Raw genomic sequence first — 17,750 nt, 5'->3', positions numbered from 1 at the left:
TGATTTTCTTGTTCCTCTTATCAAGCATAGTACGACCTGTTTTATTCTTTTCATAAATTGAACGATGATGCTGAAAGATTTCCTGGATCATCCAATGGGGTTAACGTGTATTCACAAACTCGATTTGGGTTTGGGTCAGGAAAGGAAAGTATGACCTGTTTTATAGGTTTGTCGTAAATCTAGTGATTGAATTGAATCATTTCCTGGTTCTTTTTAAGGGTTAACGTGAAGTTACTGTCTGAATTATCAACCGATTTTCAAAGTCATCTGATTTGGGGATTGAGACTAGAACGCAAGACTGGACCTCCTTTATTCACTTATAAGAGTTAAATTTGAGTATTTAATGATTTTCTTGTACCTCTTGTCAAGAAAAGTGTGGCATGTTTCATTTGTTTTCATAAATTTAACGATGATGCTGAAAGATGATTTTAACTTATGTTTCCTGCTTTCCTGGTTCTTACAAACTGGATGTATGAGAATTAAATTTAATATTAAACCTATTATCAACCAAAGTTTGATCTATTTCATTCGTTTATCATAAACTTAACGATGAAACTGAATGATTTTCTGGTTCCTCTGATGGGTTTAACCTGTAATCGACAAAACAGAAGGGAAATTAATGGAGAAGGAGCTTATTCAAGCGCCTTCACCAGGTGCTAAGCTGCAGTGGATCCAATGGCAGCTTGTAGACTCTGTTCTTCCCACAGGTGGATTTGCCCATTCGTTGGGCCTGGAGGCCGCCATGCAGGCCCATTTAGTCGTGGACCTCGTCTCCCTGAAGGCCCACATTGTTCACGTCATGGACAACATGGGCAGCCTCATCCTTCCCTTCATCTACGCCATGAACAGCAGCCCAGAATTGGATACATGGCTGAAATTGGACTCAGTTTTGGAGGGGACATTGACAAATATAGTTCCGGATTGTCCCGGACGTGGACGATGGACAAGACGGAACAAATTTCGTCCCGTCCGACATCCAGAGTAAGTTCAGGGACGAAGGACAGGACGGTTTTTTGGGACGGTTTTTCGTCCAATGATAAAAAAACCATCCCGTTCAGTCACATACCGGGACAATTTTTTCATCCCGTCCAGTACTCCCAGGACGAATTTTCGTCCTGAAATTCGTCCCAGACAAAAATTACCCATTTTATATTTTTAATATATTAATATGGATTTTTTCAAGGTTTTTAGGGCATTACTGAGGAGATAGATTACAAAGGGACATATGTACAATTATTTCTGAGTGGCGTCCATTTGCACGCACGTAAAAATACAGGGACTTTGATGCGAATTGTCATTGCGAGGCCACGTGGCAACATCCCAACTGTCGGATGTGAATCCGGCGGTTTTCCGTCCAGATTCGTCCGTCCATTGTCTGAGACCTCCGGACAGACGGTTTTTTCGTCCCACGGGATGAAAACCGTCCCGTCCGGTGGTCACCGGGACAAATTGTTTTCCTGAAATTCGTCCGTATCCTCGCGTCCCTGCACTATATTGACGAACGACATCAGCAGAAAGGCGTCCTCGTCTCAGGGTTCAGCCCTTTTGAGAGTGGCGGCTTCGGTCTTCCCAGAGTGCCCAATTTTTAATAGAATTAGGGGAATTGGAGGTCAGTTTTGTCGCCATGCTGCTGTGTTTGGGCTTGTTTCAGGGGTCTTAGAGTTTGATGGGGAGACTGCGCAGAGGGCTTATCTGTTCATGATGATGAGAGATGTCGTGTCAGCTGCCACACAGCTGAATTTGGTTGGTCCACTTGGCGCCCCGTCGTTGCAGCATGAGATGGCGGGGATGCGCAAGGAGGTGCTTAGGAAGTGGATGAACTGGACTTTGGATGAAGGTTGCCAGACTTATCCTCTTTTGGATGTTGTTCAGGGTTGTCATTGCTACCTCTTTTCTCGTATGTTTTGTTCCTGAGATTAGATCTTATTTGATCTCTTTCATTCATTTGGAGAAAAATGTGGTAAAATTAAAGGGCATTTTATTGTTCCTCTTATAAACCAATTTTCAAAAGCATCTGATTTGGGTAGATACGAACCTTGATCTAGGTTCGTATCGGAAGGAGGTCGGAGGACGAGGTAAGGTAGAAGTTCCCGGGGCAGAGAGGTGAAACGGGAATGGTAGAGGGCGGGCCGAGCAGCGGAGGTATGGATCAGCCGGGGACAAGCCGCCTGGAGATGCGGTGAGGAAGAGACGATCTCGGGGGACGGGGATCGTGAAGGGAGAGGGGAGGCCAGACCTGGACTTGGAGAGGGGGAGACAAGGCACTACTTCATTCTTCTTCTTCTTTATTGGCTGCTCTCCTAAAGGGAGGGCATCCCTATTTAAAGGGAAATACATAATAGCAAATGACTACAACGCCCCTGTGGGCTAACATGACTAAACTACCCCTAGGATCCTATCAGGTTCTGGGACAAGAAAGCAAAGTTGACCTTTTTCATTCGATTGAAGGGATGTTAAATGATTGAATAAAATGATTTCATGTTTCTTCTTATGGGTTCAGGTGTATTAGTCAACCGATAATCAAAATAATTTGGTTTGGGGTTTGGGGTTTGGGAGAAGGAAGCAAAAGTTGACATACTTCATTGATATGTGAGAAATTTAAATGATTTTCTTGAGCTTTTTAAGGTTTAACGCATATTCATTAATTGACTGTCAAAATCATCTGATGCGGGGTTTGGAGCAATAATCAAAATTCTACCTGGTTCATTCATTTGTGAGAATTTTAATGATTTTATTTTACCTCTTTAAGGGTTAAACGCGTACTCATAAACAAATTTTCAAAATCATCCGATTTGGGGTTTGGAGCGATAAATCAAAATCTTACCTGTTTCATTCATTTGTGAGTAATTTATCGGTCAAATTAATGAATTCCTAGTTCCTCTTTCAGGATTTTCATAGATTTATGAAATGATTGTCAAAATAACATGATGGGCTTGTTATTATGAACTGATTGTCAAAATCTCCGCATCTCACCTGGCTCCGCTCATCCCGCCAAAGCCCTTTCAAAGTGGCAGGAAAACCAGTTTGCTATTTATATATGCTCTACTCAATCTTCTCTGCACGGACTGAATTATGGTGGTTTTTAATGAAAGAGAAGTGAAGAATATTTATTATAATGTAAAGTGTGATTCAGTTTGCTTGAAATGTTGTGGATGCTAAATATATAATAATATTGTTTACATCAGATGCAAAAAATAATACGAATACATATTCATTTAACTTGTGTCGACATGTACAAAAGAATCATATGGTTGAAATAAGATAAGATAATATTATTTTCAATCATTATTTTAATGTCGATCATCTAATTTAAGATTACGTAAATAAGATAATACATGAATATGGTGTATCCTTCATAATTTCTGTTGTATACTTTTGGTTAACTTAGCAGAATTTTTTTGTGACTCATATAAGTGACTTTGATTTGCTATTTATAATTTATTTTTAATTTTAACTGATTTGAATAAGATAAGATATACGTATTTGATTCATTCATTATAGTTTCAATCATAATTTCAAATTATTTTATGAAAATATACGTGAATATTTTTAACAACTGTTGAAAAACATGAACAGTTTATTTCGACTTAAATAAGTATGCTGAAGAGGAATTCTTTAAAAATGTTACTTAACTTTTACTTATTATTTATGATGTCAACCTCATAATCCAATTTTGTTTAAATAAGATACTATATGATTCTACTAATTATTCATAATTACAATCGCTTGCTTATTGATAGTACAACAATTTTTCGACAAAAATATATGACAAGTTTACTATTTATTTTTCCAACTCAGGTTTACTACAGTAATATAATGTGCAAGTCCGTTTTATGATTTCTAATTTCACCTATATAATTTCGACTCAAATATGTGGCTTTGATTAACTTGATTTTATTTTTTAATTGAATTGGACTACCTTCACTCATTTCTTATAAAATATATGACTTAGTGTCACGCGGTCAAATCCCACGCTATGTCAATCGCTCAAATTTTGGGTGTGCCGGCCTCAGTGCTTGGAGCAGAACACTGAGCAGCCTTGATCCCTTGCAGCGGAAGTCTTTGCAACTGCTTAAGATCGCATAGAAGGGGTTAGAGGAAAGGGAGAGGACGCAGCCCCATCAAGGAATAGGGTCATTGCATTAATATCATAAGAGGTTACTTCGTGGTAGGGACAATTACATGTGGGAAGACGAGGGTTGATGCAAACGAACGAGACGAGGCGCATCGCGCCAGGGTAGTGTCGCCTCCCCGCCTCCAGGCCCGCCGCTCCGCGTGCGCGCGCTCGCCAACTCTGCCACTATACAGGTGCCCCCGGGCTGGGCGCCGTGCGCCCACGAGCATGGTGATCACACACGCCACCCCTGCCTTGACGATCACAAACGCCACTAGCACCATGCTGATATCTATCGCACACAAACTGCAAGGCACAACCGCATTCGGCACCTCAAGCCGAACGCTGTGCGCTCGACACTACCCGCGGGGACGCTGCACGCCCCCATGCCGCATCGGTGCTTTCAGTGCGCCACTGGCCTTAGTCTCTTGACAGGATATCTCCCAGCCCCGCGCCCCGCACACAGTATGCGCACGCTATTTGCGCGACCGTTGCGCGACAACCCGCACAACTTCGCGCGCTACACACGTGGCATGCCGCCCGGCCTGCGCGTCCTGCGCCCGCGCGTGGCGCTTCGCGCACCCGCGCGGCGCTTGGCACTCGCACAAAGCGTTGGCGCCCGCGCGTGGCGTTTGGCGGTAGCGCGCGGCACTTGGCGCGCGCACGCTCACCTGTTGGCCTGCGCACCCAGCACGCGCAAACTTCACCTGATTCGTTCCGCCTAGGTGCGAACGGACACACGCACCGTCCGTAGTGTATCACCACATGCGGGGCGATGGCCTGAAAGATCAGGTTGGGCATCGCTTCCCTTAGTGCATGTAGCACTAAATATGAATCAATCATTAAAGGTCGTGAGTCTCACACGAACACGCCCTCCCAATAAACACACAGGCCTCTGGACAGGGTATGCTGCCTAGTTAGGGCCTAACACTTAGGCTTACTGTATTTTAAAAATAGAAGATTATTAATTTAACTGAATTCATTAATTCGTGCCTCACTCTTTTTGGTGACTAGAATTTACAGTGATGAACGATTATGTTTCACAAATACAGAATTAGTTTTGCCAGAGTTTCAGGGATAATGTGAGATCATGAGTTTTGAATTGGACCAGATCAGCCCTGATGGACGATCCAAATTGATCTGATCGATCATTGAACATGATTCGCAAAATGATCATGATCACAATTGTAGTGCAGGGACGCGGACAGGACAGTTTTTTTGTCCTAGGACAAAAAAATCGTCCCATCCGCGATGTTGGACGAAACCGGGACGGAAATTAGTCCCGAGACCAACGGACAGGATGGTTTTTGTCCACTCAGACAAAAAAACTGTCCCATCCGCAGGACTCAGATGAAAAAACCTTCTCGTCTGCGTTCCTGGACTGATTCCCGACGTCGGATGGGACAATCTTTATCCCGTCCTGTCCATCATCCACATCCCGGACGCTCCAGATCTATAATAGTGCAGGGACGCAGACGGGACGGTTTTCTCATCCCAGGATGAGAAAATCGTCCCGTCGGTGAGGTTGGACGAAAACAGGGACAGAAATTCGTCCCCAGACGAACAGACGGAACAGTTTCCATCCACTTGGACTAAAAAACCATCCCGTCCACGTCCCTGGACTGATTCCAGACGTCAGACAGGATGATCTCCGTCCCGTCCCGGACCCTCGAGCACTCCATCAATCAGTTCAAAGATATAACCGATGAGGGCAATCAAACGTGATCATGCATGTGAAATTATGATTGAAACCTACAATCAGGGAATGTGGGCTCAGAAATTCCTTCAATCAATCTGATCGCTCCAACCCCACCATCAGCCAGTGAAAAGTATCTAAATGATGTAACTTAAGGCTAATTTTTCTAACAAATTAATTAATATTATTAACCCAAAGCATAAATGATCACATAGGCTCTGACAAAATTTTCATACATTCCCCTACAAAGGGCTCTGGGCTTGCATGGATTTGAATTTTAGCCCGTTGAATTCTCTTTAAAACCAGAACTCGAATGGAGTGATTAATCCATAGAAATATAAGATATTTCCATGTCGGCAAAATTAAGACCACCGGTTCTGACTAATTAAACTAAAAATCAATCACAGGGTACATGTCTAGGAGTGTCTTAAAGAGGATTTAAACTTGGGTTTATCAGATTATAATCATCCGAAGACCATTTATTGATAAATCTGATACCAATAAACTTATCAACTTAGTTAAATGAATACGAGCAAGTGTATTTTCTGACATGAACTAAGATATTTCCATGTCGGCAAAATTGTGGTTGTGATGTATCTACCGTCGGTTGAATCTACCGCCGCCGCCGCCACCACCACCACCTCTCCTGCCATAACCGCCACCGCCGCCGCCAGAGAACCTGTTGCCCCCGAAGCGGCCGCGGCCACCAAAGCCACCGCCTCTCGGCTGCTCCTTCTCTTGCAGGGGAGGCAACTCCTTGATTGCCTCAATCTCCACCATGCTTGCATTGTCTTGACCTGCACGAAGAAAAATAAGGAAAAGAGAACTTCAAGAAAAGCAAATTAAGAGAAAATGAGTAATGAGGCAAGCCTGATAAATGTTTGAGAGCTATAAACAGAAAAAATAAAGAAAGGACGAAGGGAGAAAAAGACCAGAAGAGAGGTTAGTAAGAAAAGAGCAAGGGATAGAGGTTAATGGAAGAGAGAGGAATAGAGAACTCAGAAAGTGAGAAGATTCACATAAAACAGAAGCAAGCCGGAAACGGAGAGAAAGAAAGAGACGTATCAGAAATAAAAATAGAAAATTCAGAAAGAAAGAGGGAAGATTCACATAAAACAGAAGCAAGCCGGAAACGGAGAGAAAGAAAGAGACGTATCAGAAATAAAAATAGAAAATTCAGAAAGAAAGAGGGAAGATTCACAGAGAACACAAGCAAGCAGGGAGAGGAGAGAGAGATACATAGAGGCGCAGGAGAAATGATAGGATTAAGGAACTAGGAAAGAAAGAGGGATGATTCACAGAAAACACAAGCAAGCCGGGGGAAAAAGAGAAAGAAAGGGATTAATGGAAGTAAGCGAGAGAGGATTAGAGTACCCAAGAAGAACGAGGTGGTGGAGATATGAGAGGATTAGAGAACTCAGAAAGAAAGAGGGGCGATTCACAGAAAACATAAGCAAGTAGGAAGAGAGAGGGAGAAAGGTTAGAAGAAGATGGCGGTGTAGGATTTAAAAAAAAAAAAAGGATGGCGGTGAAGGAGAAATGAAGGAGAAATGAACCCAGAAAGCTAAGGGAATGATGAGGATATAAGAGGGTGCGATGAAGATCGAATAAGAGAGAGAGAGAGAGAAATGAATAAGAAAGATGAGATACCCGCAAGGAACAACTCAGCATCTTCCTCAGGCACATCAAAGACAGCGGCCATTCCGTCGGCTGTCAGAGATAGATCACGAACACCCGCCATCTTCTCATCCGGGATGAATCTCCTCAAAGACGCATAAGCGAATCTGAACCACCACCATCGCGTAAAAACAAATTTAAAATTAAAATCCAACAGTGCAATCAGCGTTTAAACACTGAAATCAGCTGCAAAAAAATGCAAATCCTTTTTACTTACGATGGCGAATACATAGCCTTTCCCAGGCGGACGAGTAAAGTCACGTAGTCCTCTTTTGATGAAAGAATTGATCGCCTCTTGACTTCGGTGTATCCCTGATAAAACCCACATTGCGTTTGTTAGAAATGAAATTATTTCATAGTTTTTTTTTTCATTAAATCTATGGAAGAAACTCACAGACGCCTTGGCAAGAGCTTTTGCCAGGATATCCACTGCTGATAGGCCTGAAGAATTCAGGAGCTCTTCCGCATGAAACTTGAAGATTGGAATTACACTGCACAGAACAAAATTTATCATCCCGGTAAAACAAAAATAAATTAAAAGAGACATAGAATTCAGTAAACTAACCTGTCTGATATCTTCAATACAGCCTCAACAGCTTCAGAACCTACTGTATCAGCAACATCAGCAGGTTGGGGGGCTGAGATCCGCTCAAATTTGACACCAGATTCTCTTTCAATCCTCGAAATACCATGAGAGTATCTCGGTTCATATAACAGAATAGCAACTCCAGAGTTGCCTGAGCATCAAGAAGTTTTGATTCTCCAGTTAGAGCTTATGAAAATACAAACTTGATTTAACGTTGGGTAGTTTAAAAAAGGAAAATTGGTTATACCAGCCCTCCCCGTGCGGCCCGAACGATGAATGTAAGCTTCAACATCTCTAGGAGGCTCAATCTACAGAAAAAAAAGCACAATTAGTTCATTATATCGAAGTGAAATAAGCTCAGACTTGCGATAATAAAAATTTAGACAAAGAATATCGGTGGGAAAATGAGAAAAAGCATCAACCTGAATGATCAGTTGAACGTCATTGATATCCAGACCACGAGCAGCAACATTTGTAGCAACAAGCACCAAGAAGCTACCTGACCTGAAAGCGGCTAGTATGACCTATGAAGAGAAAGAAGAACATTTGTTTCAATGAGTCACTTGACAGTGAAGAATTCATGATAATTAGTAGAACTTTTATCGCATTTAACCTCTCGTTGAGCCTGCACCACGTCTCCGTGCAAAGCCCGAGCACCCGGCAAAACCCCAGCGAGTTCAGAGGCAGAACCTTTTGTCTCAGTGAATATGATCGTCCGTCCGCCACTATAAAAACATGATACTTGTTATGTGTGTTTCGGTCAACGATGATGTTAATAACGAGATGAAAGGGCCAATGACCAGATACGGCGAAGACAATGACGAGATTAGAGGATGGAGATGACAATCATGACCCTTATGATGACAATGACGACATTTAGGAATATAAATGATGATGACGAGATTAACGGATGATGATGATGATGATGAAGAAATTTGTGAATGCCAATTATTTGTGGATGATGATGACACCCAGGGATGACAACGATGAGATTTGGGAACGATAATGATCAGGATGGAGCATTTGGGGATGATGATGACGAACTTTGGGCATGGGAATGGTGACACAAAGACATGGAGACGATGATACCAGAGGATTACAGTTGAACATGTGGGTAGCGTTGATGATGAGAAGATTTGGGGATGGCGATGATGATGACGAGATTTGAGAATGATGATTATGACAACTGTGGATGACGATGACAATGATAAGATTAGGGGATGGTGATACTCGTGGACAACGAAAACTAGATTGGAGAAGACAATGACAATGACAAAATTTAAGATGATAATGACAAGATTTGGGCATGACGATTATGATGATGAAATTAGATGATACACTTGATGATGAAGAAACTTATGGTGACAATGACCATATTAGGGATGACAACAAGGAAACTCGGGTGACGATGATGACACTCGGGATGACACTGACAAGATTTGGGGATTATAACGATAATAAAATTTCCATCCCCCACCAAACCTACTCAATATATTGCAAATCGGAAGAAGAACATTAGAATTACCGGCTGTAGCAACGAATGACATCAGGGATGATCTGGTTTCGAGCAGCGCGCGTGCATGGGAGAACAAGATGCCTAACGTTCGCACTGGCCTTCAATTTCTCATTGCCGACAAGATCAGCAGTTCTTTTCGTAGGTTTTAGGAATCTAGACGATATCTGTGGACATCAATAAAAAATAAATTACAAAATAATGGGTAGAACTTAGAAAGAAATTAAAAATGATGCATAAGAAAGACGAGCGAGATCAGACATTTTTGACCCATTCAGGTAGGGTGGCGCTGAAGAGAAGCGTCTGGACTTTGTTCACGTCAGCTACTTTGCCTGAAGAATAGCAACATTCCAAATCCTAAGCAATTAAAATAAAAAAAGTAAAAGAAAACTGAAGGAAATTACTAACCCAGAATTAGTTCAACATCATCAACGAAACCCATGTTCAACATCTCGTCTGCCTCGTCCAGGACACGAAATTTCAGAGAAGTCAGGTCAAGATTTCTCCTCTCTATATGATCCTACGAGATTCAAGCCAATAGCAAAAATAAACATTAAATTCGCAGAAAAAACTGGAGCTGTATAAGAAACATGAATTTAATTGTTATTTGAATCTACTTTGATACGGCCAGGAGTCCCAACGACAATATCCACTCCTCGTCTAAGTGACATCTCCTGGGCACGGAAAGGGGCTCCGCCATACACGCAGCAAGAAGATAATCCAACAGCCTTGCCGTAAAACTCAAAGTCCGCAAACACCTAAATTAAATAAACACGCCGGGCTTATTAAGAGAAGATTAAAAAGCAAAGTTACTGATTAGTTAACGAGTTATTACCTGATTTGCTAGTTCTCTAGTCGGCAGAAGCACAATCACGCTGGGTGTTCTTCCGTACATCTTCTTACCCAACTCTTTGTTCTGGACATTTATGAGAGACTCCAAAATGGGTAGTACAAAGGCCAGAGTTTTGCCCTAGTTCCAAATCAAAACGAACAATCAAAACGAAGAACAAATTAACTGTAATTTTTCGCGTTTTTTAAATGAACAAAGTCGAAACTCACCTGCCCGGTACGCGCTCTGCCAACAAGATCTGAACCATCAAGAATCAAATCAAAGGTCATGGCCTGAATGGGGAAAAGCGCCTGGATTCCCTTGGATTTCAACGCCATCCGGAGAGGCTCTGAAATTCTAAAATTAGACACCGCGTTCGGATCGCTGGCCGCTTGTTCATCTGCATCTTCAGACAAACCCATCTCTTCGTCGTCTTTCAGAGCAACCTTCGCCCTCTTCGCTTGAACGCCGTTTGATTCCTTGGTCGACCCATCACCGCAATTCTCATCATCAGAAGATTTCCTCTTCTTCTCCTTCTCTTCACCGTTTCCATCCGAACCCACTTTTTTTTTCTTCTTTCTCTTCTCGGACGAGGCAGCAACATCACGGTCGCCATCATCAACCTCGATCTTCTTGCTCTTCTTCTTTTTCTTCTCTTCTACGACGATTCCGGCAGAACCCACTTCCTCGGCTTCGACCTTCTTCGTCTTCTTGATCTTGATCTTCTCGAGGGGGGATTCTGGGGAGACGCTGACCGCCATGGCGAGAGAAGGCATGACGGGTAGCGATGAAAGGGGAAGTAAGAGCCGATAGAAGCCCGCCGCGAACGCCTACCCGAGAAAATTGGGCTTCCTTCCTCGACGGGAGGCAGCGGGGGAAAGAGGAAGAACAAAGTTAGGGTTTTTGGTGCTTAAATACCCGCGAGGGGTCTTCCCTGGAACGTTGTTTAGTTCAACTGCGCAGCGTTTCTTCGCGCCAAAGAGGGTATCTGATCCGATAAGGGTATCGGATCTATTGGAGATGCTGTTTGATACAAGCCCAGTATACTCAGAATCAGTGCACTCTGATGCATGCAGTCTTGAACCATCATCTGTTGGAGATGAAATGGAATGATTTGATTCTTTGTTTGGATGAAAATGATGGGCGATTTGTTTCTGTTCCTTGAGTTTGGAATGAATGTTCTTGATGTTAAGTCATATTTCAAGATTTAAAAAAGGAAAAAAAAAAAGTCATATTTCAAGATTCCCCTTGTGGGTTTGTATAATCCTTTGCCAGGCCTCAAGTCTCCAGGAGTGATCTGCTCTTGTGTTTAGATGAAAATGACGGGTTATTTGTTTCTGTTCCTTGAGTTTTGAATGAATGTTTTCAATCGGCGAAGCCTCGCAGCCAATCTTTGCTCTCTCGTTTATAATTTAAACTTTTCTAATATAATATATTTAAACTTATTACAAGTAACTCTAACTCCTATACACCATTTTAGAGAAATGGCTAATTTCTTATGAATTTCTTCGTAAAGAGGCTGATTTTAGACAGTCGTTATCACTATGTCTAAAATCCTGGTTCTAAGGTATTTAAACTTATTACCACTAACTCTAACTCCTATACACCATTTTAGAAAAATGGCTAATTTCTTACAAATTTCTTCGTAAAAAGGCTAATTTTAGACTGTCGTTATCTCTATGTCTAAAATCCTGGTTCTAAGGGATGTTTTGTTCTTAAATAATTGTTCTTAGCTACCTATGATGCGAGGGGGCCCTAAGGCTGAGAACACACTTGTTTTCTGTTCTCATAATTTTTAATAAGTTTAAGATTCCTCTTGTGGGTATGTAAAATCCTTTTCCAGGCCTCCAGTTTCCAAGAGTGGTTTGCTTTTGTGTTTAGATGAAAATGATGGGTTATTTGTTTCTGTTCCGCGAGTTTTGAATATTGTTCTTAATGTGAAGTTATATTTCAAGATTCCCCTTGTGGGTATGTAAAATCCTTTGCCTAGTCTCCAGTCTCCAGTAGTGATCTGCTTTTGTGTTTAGATGAAAATAGCGGGTTATTTGTTTTTGTTCCTTAAGTTTTGAAAGATTTCTCTTAATACTAAGTTATATTTCAAGATTCCCCTCGTGGGTATGTAAAATCCGTTTCCAAGGCTCAAGTATCTTGGGCTGATATGCCTCAAAGTTTAGATGAAAATGATGGGCGATTTGTTTATGTTTTGTGAGTTTTGAATGAATGTTCCTAATGTTAAGTCATATTTCAAGATTCCGAATGTGGTTATGTAAAGTCCTTTACTACGCCTCAAGTGTCTGGGAGTGATGTGCTTCTGTGTTTGGTTGGAAATGATGGGTGATTTGTTTATATTCCTTGAGTTGTGAATGAATGTTCTTAATATTAAGTTTTTTCCCCATATTCCCCTTATTGGTCTTAAAATCCTTTTATAGGTGTCAAGTCTCGGGTTGAAAATAAGTGAATAAAATATAGTGCAAGAGAAATGAAACTCGGAAAATATTGTGTGGTATTATGTTTGTGTAATTCGACATCTATCGTGGCAGAATTATGGCATTTCCTCTGTTGATCTCACAATAGTAAATATATTTATTGGGAAAATGTGATTAAGAAGATAGGATGGGGGCAATGGACCATGGAGCTAGAGCTCGGGGACCAAGTCAAACTGAATTGATGTATCATTGGTTGGGCAAGTTGGATGATTAAATGTGCACTTCAATTTGATAGGTCTAGATAATCAATTTGTATCTATGCATTTTCACGATAGAATTATAATATGAAAGTGAGACTTTTGCACATCTAACACAGGGATAGAATTTTTTTGGAAGTTACATTGATACATATATGCAAGTGCACAACCTAGTGCACAACAACATGCAATGCTCACCCTATTTCTTCGATATAGAACACCAGAGATGTAGTAGTGGAACTCTATGTGGCTTGAAATCAAATCCCACATTCCACGTCACATTCAATTATCATTTATACGATAAATTTATTATAATGGACATGTGATTCTCATAATTGAAGTCCATGAATGCATACAATAAATATGTGAATTACAATGAGCCATCACTAGTCTTTTAATAAGTGTTCTAAATATTCATGCTCCAATGATACTCAAGGAGTCAAAATATGCAGGTGGAATAACATTGTCGACTCCCACTCGTACAATGAAACTAGTTGATCCCATTTCCATTAGTGTGGAGATACTGAGGATAAATGGTGGGTTATATTTAGGGGTTAGAGTTCGTTGAATTGATCTATATCAATCCATGAATGTTATTGTACCAAATTCTCAATCGTATTGATTTACGTTATGGTTGAGTAAGTGGTCGGATCTCAAACACTATAGAAACCTTCTGGATAGACGTTTGTGTTTTGACTATAACCTATGATTCTATATTCATGGAATTAATAAGTATCCTAATTTAGATGCAGCAACAAGTCCACAAAAGGTGGATGTGTGGTCAAGGTGGGATCATCCTTCCTTGATATTAGAGGAGATAAACTCAAGGAATAAGATGCAATCAAATTTCAGGTAAGATAGTAGGAATATTGAGAAGGTGTTCTTTGATGACTTTGGTGTGCATTAATAATAACTAGAATGGTCAATAAGGGTTTGACAATAGACCATATCCCAAGTCATTCAAAATGCTCACATGGATAAAGAATTATATGTGTAACGTAACCAATGAAAATAAAGGGTTCATGAAAATGTTCATTTACCAATGTGTCTTCTAGAGTACAAACTGCAACTGGACACCCCACATGGTACAAATTGAACCTATCGATTAATCTATATGTCGATATAGTTAATTAATAATGATAACCCAATAAATATTATTTTAATACTAAAGTTTTTAAACAGTCTGATACAAGACCTAGAGGACACATGTAAGGTTTTTTGACTTTGGTAGATGCACTCCAAGTTGAACAACTTTTGTGAAATGTTCCTCTGGATGTAGACTTTCTGAATTTTTTTTCTAAAGAATTTGATAAAAATGTAGAAGAGGGTATAAATCAAGAGCGGCACCAACCAGGTCAAACTTGGTTGGTGGGCCATACTTCAAGACACGTGAGCCTCCGAACCAAAGTACAATCAATAATTATAAGAAGTTGCCAAGTCCATAAGATGGATTTCCATTGATTCCTTATGATTGGTGGAACCTACTCCAAATATAATATAATTATTGAGATCTATATCCTACTAGGAATTAGTAAATACTTAGCTTCTCCACTTCAATACACTCGAGCTTTGTTCAGAAAAATAAAATTTAGTGGGAGAATTTGCTATAGTTTATTAGGTCTTAGAAGACCTAATCCCCTACAAACAAACATGGCAAGAAACCCACTATATGACGTATTTGATGCAGTTTATTTGACATGTCCATACTTAATGATGTGTTCAAAAGTTGATGGTAGTCGTCAAATATGAGCTATTACTTTATGTCCTTAGGAATCAAGCTCGTGGTAAGCCGGCATTAGATGTCAATGAAGGGATATGAATGAAGAGTTAGAAATGAAGAATTCACTCTGACATGGTTAATTGTTACACACCCCGAACGAGTCACAAACAGTAGCTGTAGTACAAGACATAGAACCTAAGACCACGAGACACTATAAAATATAGTTTGTTGAATAATGTTGTATTACATATAGATATGAAACACCTAAAAGTCTATTCAATAGTCACATTATGGAGGGAAAATTTTCACATGATGATGTGATGAAAATGATTGAATGGAATAGGATGCAAGATCTGATTCGAGAATGGCCCTCCTTGGAAATTAGTATTGACCATCATTTGATTCCCATCATGACACGTATTCATAGTTATTCCTTAATATTAATATGAAAAAAGGCTCATATCAGCTTGGTTAAACTACACAACTTTCTCAACAATGCAAAGGGTGAACATTTAGATGAAAATTACCTTGACCATTTTGCTCAGAATTTTGGGCCTTGATCAACATAATTTAAACTTGATTGTGCAACATAATATAAAATCAAAGAAGGATCTGAAAACCAAAAGTATAGAAAAATTAAAAATAACATCTTTATATGGAATATCTGATTTCTTAGTTCCTTGAGTGAGCATTTTCTAGCCATTCAGATGCCTGGCCTCCAGAGGTATCTTGATTTACGAGCCTCTAATCATGGGATTCAAACAAGTCATAGCTCATATGTAGCGAGAAGCTTACCGAGGTCATTGAGTGGTCAAGATGTGATCATCCGTCCTCGATATTTAAGGAGATTCACTCAAGGAAGACGATGCAGTAAATCCCTAGCTAGGGTGATGAGGATATGGGAGAAGGTGATGGCGCACACCATCTGGACCCGTCGAAGCCGTCATCTGAGCCGCCATCACCGTCGTCGACTGCCCACCATCGCGTCCAGCCGACCGGCACACCAAGGCACCAACGAAGACACCCGACACCGACAGCCCAGGTGAATTATGCTCATGTATCGTGTTTTGATTTCTTTCACCCATTCGTCTAGTCACCGTCGTCGTATTCGTGTCCGTCGTTTTATTTGTGTTTTGTGTCTACGTCGTCATGTGAGAGGGGTCCTTAGTCATTTGGACCCCCTCCCCTTTCCCCTTTTTATGTTTTATTTTCTTCTATTTTGTTGTAATGGGGGCCCATTATATAAGGGCCCCTCTTGTTGGACTACCCTTCCCCCCTTGTTGGACTCATTGTAAGGGGCCCATCATAGCCCTATATAAGGCCATGATGGGCACCACGTTCATCAGATCTGGAAGTTTTATTTTGCATTTAAAGTCTTTTGCTTTCAGATCTCACCGTGAGAAGGAGAAAGGGAAGGAGAAGGAGAAATAGGAAGAAGAAGGAGAGGGAGAAAGGAGAAGGGAGAAAAGGAGGAAAGGGGTTAGGGAGAGGGAAATTTTGAGCACCGTTCAGGATCAGTTGTCACTCCCTTACCTCCGGCGTGCATCGAGCACCCCCGCCATCCACTCATAGGCCGCTCCAGCATCGGCTAACCGGCAGTCCGTCCTGCGTACGCGTGAGGAGCCTACATCGTGCAGCGTAGTACAAGCACGATCCGTTCCCGTGGAAGTTCAGGGCAGTGGATCATTCCTTGAGCGTTTCCGCTAAGTCAAGAAGCAACAAACCATCCTCCCCATCTAGGCGCCTCCGTTCTCCAATCCGAGACCATCGTCTACAGTCGGACAACGAGAGTGCGAACCCGCCTACCCGCTGAACTGGCCACATGATGCAGTGAGTCCACGACTGGTCAGGGTCGGTGTTTACACCCCTGTCCACGTGTTTGACTCTTGCATCTATATGGATGTGGGTGTCAATCAGGGAACCGTTTGCACTGTCTAGGCCTATTGGGAACGCACGCTCAACATTGATCTGACTGATCCCGGGCTGGTGTCAGCTCCATCCCGACCCATCTGTGGAGTCGATCCCGACCTGGTAACTCCGCGCTCAGTGCCAAATACCACATTGCACGCTGAAATCCATGGTACCGTCTCGGACGGACTCAATCTTCATGCGTCCTATCTGTTCGATCAAGGGTAGCTGCATTGAAAGTATCGATGCCCCGCGCGCGCCTTGGCGCTAACCCATCGCCGAGCCTCATCACGCCTGTGTTCTGCTTGTGACGCCATTGTTGGGATTGTCAACATCACCCGTGGTCGACGTTGCTGGTGCCATAGTTCTCCACCGCCTCCACGTACTTGTGCACCGTCTGTCGCGCCATCTTGAACTCCTCATCCGACCCCCATCCCATCGCTCCTGTGCCATTATGCCAGTCGAGCCGCCGAACCTCTCCGGCTCCTCTCCACTCGCCATCCGCGTCGATTGCCTCCCTTGATGACGAATTTGCACGACCAGCCACGCGCTGACGAGGTATGTCGTCCTCCCACTTGCTTGTTATATTATCCTTAGGAGTAAAATGTTGATCCTTTCTACCACGCTCGGGCTAGATAAATGAGAGAGAGAGAGAGAGGAAAATTGAGAGAACTACGAGAATAATTGAGCGTCTTTACTGGTACGGAAGAGCCCGTTTGTGATGGTCCCTACGGTTTGACTATGTTTGGCGCTGTAGTCACCTTCATCCCCTCTGACGAGGATCGAGAGGCCACCGTCGCCATCACCCAGTGACCCCTTCAGAGCTCAGAGCTTGGCATCTCCATCGAGTCGGGGCCTGCAAGTACGTCACGCAGATTGCATTCATTTGCATCGTAGTTACATATACCCCAATTAGGGTTTTACCCATCAGATGATGACACCGTCGACGTCCGACAACCATATCTCTGTATCCAAGCATCATCCTCGTTACCAAGCAGATGACATCATCTATAAAGTCCGACCT

The 17,750-nt window shown here is 42.0% G+C and overlaps 1 protein-coding gene across 1 annotated transcript; it reads right to left on the bottom strand.

The window, feature by feature from the left end:
• Window positions 1-6,305: 6,305 nt before the first annotated feature.
• PRH75 (DEAD box RNA helicase (PRH75)) lies at window positions 6,306-11,313 on the bottom strand. Its single transcript, XM_078586776.1, has 14 exons — window positions 10,646-11,313; window positions 10,422-10,556; window positions 10,204-10,344; window positions 9,995-10,106; window positions 9,848-9,918; window positions 9,599-9,753; window positions 8,687-8,798; window positions 8,496-8,597; window positions 8,321-8,381; window positions 8,053-8,224; window positions 7,882-7,978; window positions 7,705-7,799; window positions 7,461-7,594; window positions 6,306-6,607 (listed from the first exon to the last, which is right to left on the bottom strand). The coding sequence occupies exons 1-14, from the start codon at window positions 11,189-11,191 to the stop codon at window positions 6,408-6,410; spliced, it is 2,133 nt and encodes a 710-aa protein (XP_078442902.1). The 5' UTR covers window positions 11,192-11,313; the 3' UTR covers window positions 6,306-6,407.
• Between the last annotated feature and the right edge of the window lie 6,437 nt (window positions 11,314-17,750).

The sequence above is a fragment of the Wolffia australiana genome, chromosome 14 (genome assembly GCF_029677425.1).
Source record: "Wolffia australiana isolate 7733 chromosome 14, ASM2967742v1".
In the NCBI taxonomy this organism is placed as follows: Eukaryota; Viridiplantae; Streptophyta; class Magnoliopsida; order Alismatales; family Araceae; genus Wolffia; species Wolffia australiana.
This window is presented reverse-complemented; position numbering and strand designations above follow the sequence as displayed.